The sequence below is a fragment of the Austrofundulus limnaeus genome, unplaced genomic scaffold (genome assembly GCF_001266775.1).
Source record: "Austrofundulus limnaeus strain Quisiro unplaced genomic scaffold, Austrofundulus_limnaeus-1.0 Scaffold1998, whole genome shotgun sequence".
Lineage (NCBI taxonomy): Eukaryota > Metazoa > Chordata > Actinopteri > Cyprinodontiformes > Rivulidae > Austrofundulus > Austrofundulus limnaeus.
This window is the reverse complement of record NW_013954400.1, coordinates 18,157-24,402: the sequence shown is the minus strand read 5'-3', so window position 1 is coordinate 24,402 and position 6,246 is coordinate 18,157. Positions and strand designations below refer to the sequence as shown.

General features: G+C 39.7%; 3 protein-coding genes across 4 annotated transcripts in view; 2 read left to right on the top strand and 1 right to left on the bottom strand.

Annotated features, from left to right (window-relative positions):
- cers5 (ceramide synthase 5) overlaps positions 1 to 1,790 on the top strand; it is a gene marked incomplete at its 5' end in the record, with an annotated part of 6,780 nt that extends 4,990 nt beyond the window's left edge. Inside the window, 2 exon segments of the mRNA XM_014034168.1 lie at positions 79 to 231; positions 952 to 1,790. Of these exon segments, the coding sequence (XP_013889622.1) occupies positions 79 to 231; positions 952 to 1,116 (318 nt within the window).
- A 130-nt stretch (positions 1,791 to 1,920) lies between these two features.
- On the bottom strand, positions 1,921 to 3,347 carry cox14 (cytochrome c oxidase assembly factor COX14). 2 transcript variants are annotated; one of them, XM_014034171.1, is made up of 2 exons: positions 3,228 to 3,347; positions 1,921 to 2,301 (listed from the first exon to the last, which is right to left on the bottom strand). In XM_014034171.1, exon 2 carries the CDS (start codon positions 2,290 to 2,292, stop codon positions 2,116 to 2,118), a length of 177 nt encoding a protein of 58 aa, XP_013889625.1. In that variant the 5' UTR covers positions 2,293 to 2,301; positions 3,228 to 3,347; the 3' UTR covers positions 1,921 to 2,115. The 2 variants fall into 2 exon arrangements, with proteins under 2 accessions (XP_013889625.1, XP_013889626.1); XM_014034172.1 differs by lacking the exon at positions 3,228 to 3,347 and adding an exon at positions 3,068 to 3,089.
- A 219-nt stretch (positions 3,348 to 3,566) lies between these two features.
- Positions 3,567 to 5,376, top strand: bcdin3d (BCDIN3 domain containing). Its single transcript, XM_014034170.1, has 2 exons — positions 3,567 to 3,827; positions 4,691 to 5,376. Exons 1-2 carry the CDS (start codon positions 3,627 to 3,629, stop codon positions 5,234 to 5,236), a joined length of 747 nt encoding a protein of 248 aa, XP_013889624.1. The 5' UTR covers positions 3,567 to 3,626; the 3' UTR covers positions 5,237 to 5,376.
- The last annotated feature ends 870 nt before the right edge of the window (positions 5,377 to 6,246 follow it).

Sequence of the window (6,246 nt, the reverse complement as noted above, 5' to 3'; positions counted from 1 at the left end):
CTATTTTTAGTGATGGATTTGCAGCCCCGCCGCCCCCCCCCCCCCATTTTTCCTGTCTCTGTCTCATTCTTTCTGCAGACGCAGTTCATTTCCTCCCCCTCCAGAATGAGAGAGGGAGACCCTGTCTTTCTATCTTTGTCCAGTGAGTCCTCCTCCTCCTCCGCTGCTTTCTTACTTCTCTGCGTCTGCTCTGTGTCGCTCGACGACTTTGCCTCTTCTCTGTGCTTGGCTGTAAGTTTTTGCATTTTACTTCTTCCTCTGCAGTGACGGCCTCGCTCTCATCTGTCCCGTTCATTTCCGTTGGGATTAAGCGCAGTTGAAGTGGCGCTCAGTCAGGCAGCTGTTGCTGTAGATGGAGCCCTTTAGCGCCTCCTCACGTTCAGCAGCTGGAGGAGAGTTGTAAACATTGAGTAATGTGGTAATCGTTTCGTGAATGTCAGGTATGCCAGACTGTTTCTGATTAGTTGGGAGTGTGACGGACTTGTTCAACACCACCACCCTGTGGTAAAAATAGGTGCATAAAAGCCAGTCATTAGGGAAAAATCAGGGATTTTTTCTCTTGACTGCTAAATGTAAAAAAAAAAAAATTAACTCTTCGTTGCTGTTTTTTCCATGTGTGTACCATTAAGGTTTAAAGGGTGAACTTCTCTCAGCTATAAGCTTGAAGGTGAAAATTTAGGAAATAAAGAAGAGAATATTTAAAAAAAGCTTTTCCAATTAGCTGTAGTGTTATAACTATAATATTCAAGGTCTCCATAACTATTTCCAGCAACTTTTTTCCACTTTTCCTGTCACAACAGTTGATCGACAAGCATCTATAGATTTAAACATGAGCCAATTGTTTCTAAACTGCGGGTGCTTGAATAGCAGGAAAAAAGTTATTTTATCCTTTGAATACCTAATGTGGTTTTCGTTGTTTATTGACACAGAAATCTGTCTACTGTCTCCCAGGTTTGTAACGATGTCCGTAGCGACATAGAGAGCAGCTCAGAAGAAGAGTCCGAGAAGGCCACAGACGGCCCCAAGACTTTCCTTCATAAGCCCAAGGGAGAAAACGGCACGAACGGCCACTGTGCTGCAGCCAAACTCCGAACACAGAACCACAGCAGCTGGTGACACGGAGCCCCCTGCAGTTCATCTCCTTACAGCCACTCCAAGCGCTTCGTTTGTCCAAGAACGTTCCTCTGACCTGCGAGGCGTTCTCACATATTACACTGACGGCGTGCGCTCACACATTCGTGTGTTTGGGAACTAAATATGGACGTGCAATGACATTGTAAAAGCTGACGTGACATGAAAATCAGTTCAAGGATGTGATTTGCCTACATTGCCTCGTTCCAAAATCTTGGGATTTTATCTTGCGCCGAGTTTGACTGCAGACATTGGTTTCAATGTTCTCGTCCAATTTTATTGATCAGGTGAACTTGACTACGTTTGCCTTAAAGGCTTTATTCACAGTGGATTGCACAGAGCTGACATACCACAGCTGATAACACGTGCTAAAATTAAAAGAAAAAAAAAAGGTTTTATCTGTGAATTTTATCAGCTATTATGGGGCACAGGAGCACTGCTCTCCAGGTGACAATAAGCAGCCCTTTGCAATTCATTGTGATTTTACTCTGATAACTTTATTTGGCTACATTGTGACTTGTTTTACTGTTTTTACTCCTCCTTTAAAGACCAAAAATATATGAAAATGTTTGTCACTGCCTGTAGAAGAATCAAGGTTTGAGGACCACCAGAAAAGTCTCTTGTCACTTGAGTGCTTTGTATAAATGTCTTTTCAAACATTTTGTTGTTAAATGCCGTTTTATATATATATATATATATATATATATTTATTTTAAGGTGTTTTGTAACAGCCATTTACACTCTGAAAACATTGTTTATTGTGGATCTGACTCAGGCCACTGATGCAAATACGTTTTGAATTCATTTATTTGTGGATTTTGTAAACACAAATTACTTTTGTGAGTTACTTGAGGAAGTTACACAGACATCCAGGGAGGATTTAACCTCTTCATAATGCAGAGGTGAACAAAAACTTAAAGAGGAATGGGAAATGTCCACATCTGTGCAAAAATCAAAACAAAACATAATACAGTCCTCATGATGTCAGCCTTTCATGAGTTCAGGATCTTGGTTCTCTGCTGCTAATTTCAGCTGTTTTCGCTTCTGGACGAAGTGGTATCCTGCCACTGCACACAGGTAGCCTCCGTACATCGTTAGCAGGATCATCGAGGCAGAAAAAGTCCGGTAGCCGATGTCAGCCAGACGCTTTCCTGACACCATGATGAGACCCTGAAAGAACAAAAAACAGGAGGTAAAACAGGTTCAACATCTAAATATAAATCAGTAGTAGCAACTGGACAACAAGTTCATTTAGGGGCAACAAATACTGCATTTAACATTCCTGCTCACCTCTTGGACATTTTAATACTACTGTATTTCTTTAATCTTTTGAAATACTAGCAATTCTGCAAGAGTACTAAGTTCTGTYATAATACTTAAAAAAATGTCTATTGTGCAGCATCAAACTTTCCTTAACTGTAGTTATACTCATCCCAAGCAAAATTTATATACAGTGTATAACTAGATCAAATAATAAAAATGTTCACAATATACTAGAAATAATATATAGTGACAAATCTTTTACAACCTAGTGTAAAATATACTCCAACGTTTAAGTATCACGCCAAATGTAAKTAGAATAACTTTTCAATTATTAATAAAGTGTAATGTACATGAAAGTAAATATTTTACGTTATGATCTTAATTCCAACATGGACAATGATTTCCAGCCAGGAAAATGAATTAAAGTCTGGGTGGAGAATGAATGGACATAGATGACAAATAACATACTCATGCATTTTGTTTGTTTTTGTGATTTACTGGCTTTTGCACGAAATGAGGGCAGGGCTATGTTTTGGCAATGCAATGCAAAGGGCAATAGAATTATCTGACAAAGAAACAAAGGAAAGTTATTTTAATTATATGAACCAAATGAAACAAACGGCAATTTTCTAAAATAGCAAAACATTTACATTTAGTTGTATAAAAAAGTTACCTTTTATCAGATTCAGAGCTTTTGTCTCAGCTCAACTAGTCGCAACACGTCACTAAATGCATAAACATAAACAATACGTTCTGTTGTGTAAAAGAGGACGAGCGTGTAGCATAAATACTTTATTAACAAAAGGCTCCAACATATAAGTGTATGTTCCTACCTGTTATTATTCAGCAAAGTAAAMCGTAAATGTCTTCAATGTCACTACATCAGTTTCCAAAGTAGCACACGGCTAACCTTCGCTTTCATAAGCTACGGAAACTCAGAAGGTAACACTGATCTGGACAAAACGTCGGGTGAGCTCGCCACCTGCTGGCAGGGAGTAGCTACAGCACAATGTCCTCTGCTAAGCTAAGCTGTATCTTTAAAAAATGTTGAAAAGTATATGTGCACGATTACTAAATTAAATATTTCTAAAACCGCGTATGGCTCTTTAGCCCAAATCTATGCTTAAACATCGGAAGTCACTTCATGCCGACAGCGTTTTCCACCCGGACTCATTAAGCCGACACGCACGTGTTTTTCCGGCCGGACTCATTTCGCAGAGACGCACGTTATAATGGCAACATGTAGCGAAGGTATTGAAGAAGTGAATGACCCGGGAGCTGCCCCTTACGGAAACTTTAGAAACTACTACACCTTTAATCCTCCTGGGAACCGATTGAGTCTGATTCCAGCAACTCTCCTGCGGGATTTAGGGTACGAGGACGGTCAGGGCGAGGAGGACATGTTGGTKCTGGACGTGGGCTGTAACTCCGGGGTGAGGCTTGGTTCGCTTCTACATTTAAATAAATGTCTGTAAAAACAAAAATGACGAAACTCATTCACTCAAATAAACTGGTCAGTATGTATGTCATAAATGAAACACATTTTCTTGTTTATGTCATGTTATTACGCCTTTCATTGAGATTCATATGAGGTTTTAAAGAATAGTTGTGAGATTTATTAGGCCAGATGATTCTAAAACGTTTTGTTGTATAATTCTGAGGTTCTCAAACTGGGGTCCCAGGACCCCTAGGGGTCCTCAAAAAATTTAGTAAATTGTTAATTTGGTTTTTATATTTAAAAATATGCATATGGGGAACAATGCACTAGTAAAACAAACACACTAAATCAAATAAAAAATATTTCCATGGAATTCAGTGGTTAAAATGACAGTAAATTATTTTTAAAACAGCATAACATTTTTGAGTGGGTCCCTGGAAAATGTTCAACCTTGTAAGGGTTCCCCAGACCCAAAAGGTTTGAGTATCCTTGGTATACTGTACTTAATTGTATTTAAAAACACAATTTTAAGATAGAGTTGATATTCTGTTTTTTTTTTCTTTCTTTCTTTTTTTAGCACTTGCATTTTACTCAACTAGTCCAGTTTATTTCTTTAAGATATATTAAATGCCATATCAGAAAAATTGATATTTTTTCTTTAAATAATAGTATTTTGTGAATTACTTTGTTCATCCAAATCTGTTATTTTTCTTACATAATGCTGTTGTGTTTAGTGTATTTTGTAGATGCAATTAGATTAATCAATTAATTAAACTTTGTGGAAATTTGTTCTGTTTTTCTTTGAATTACTGCATGGGTACCAGTTGTTTTATTATTATTTTCTACTGTGAAACACAGGAACTGAGTGTGGCCTTCTACAACCATGTTGTGCAGCAGCCAGAAGAGGCGACACACAGAAGGAAAGTTCATCTCCTGGGATTCGACTTGGATGAAACTCTGATTCAGCGAGCGCAGGAGAGGAACCCTCTGCACGGCAACATCACCTTCCTGCAGCTGGACATCACCAAGAGCACGGACCAGCTGCAGGACTACCTCAGGCAGCACAGCTGCTCCCACTTCCACCTCTGTCTGTGCCTGGCTGTCACCATGTGGGTCCACCTGAACCACGGGGACTCGGGTCTGCTGCGGTTGCTTTCACAGCTGGCCTCGGTCAGCCGGCACCTCCTGCTGGAGGCTCAGCCCTGGAAGTGTTACCGCTCGGCCGCCCGGCGGTTGCGGAAGCTGGGCCGCTCGGACTTTGACCACTTCAAGGCCCTGAAGATCCGTGGCAATGTAGCAAAACAAATCAGCGAGCACCTGGAGGGACACTGCGGCATGCAGCTCGTCCAGAGCTTCGGCAGCACATCGTGGGACCGTCAGCTGCTGCTTTTTAAACAGAAATGAAACAACAGACTCAATTTTTACTGCACTGCATATGGACTGCAGGAATACAAAAAAATATTTATGCTGATGACTAGATATTGATTTTACTCTTAAAATGCTTCCTTTTTATASAAATAAAAAAATTAATATTTTGTTCAGAATAGTGGTGTTCTCTGATAGTTTTGGTACTTTAACATATTTAAATAGCTGCACATAGATTAGTTGCTGTGCCATTGTAAAGAAAAACACCACACCAGAGGTTTGAGTGACATTAAATGGGTTAAAATACATTTAAAAATGCTTTGCACAATCTGAAAATGCTTGAAAGGTGGCACAAGTGTAGGTCATTGTGCACCGTGGTTTRGAAAGATACAGTATAAGGTGATATAGGCGTGTTTGTAACCAGACGGACAATTCACAAATAGTTGAGAGTTTGGATGTGAAAAGTGTCATACAACCAATTCAGCACTGGGCTGGAATGAAAGTTTAATGCTTGTCTCTGCTCTGCTCTCCCTGTGCAATCAGGCRCGAAACCAGGAAGTGGTGTTACCTTTAACAACTTTCTTCAGAATCTGACCCCGCCTACTAATTTTGACATCACTGAGGGGGGACCACCATCCTTTTCCGGGCTTAAAATCCTCTTGACATAATTCCTGTTTCAGGGTTGTTGTTTTTTTACATTCAGTCACTTTGTGTTGAATATGTGTTCAGGCACTTATATACTTCCTGCTCTGGGTGACCATATCATCTAGCCATCCAGACCAGTCTGTACACAACATCAATTTAATCACAAAACTAGTCACACAACAGTTCATAAAAATACATCATTATTCACCTAAGAAACGATTATAAAGATGTGTGGTGCTTTTAAAAGTCAGTAGTAAACAACCCCGATAAATGTCTTCAGTTTATTGCATACTGCCAAAGGTGAACAGGTGAAAATGATTTCACCAGTTTCAAACAGAGCAATGTTGTATATGCTGTTAAGTGCCAGGAGGACTGCGACCAGTTATACATCGGGGAAACAAAGC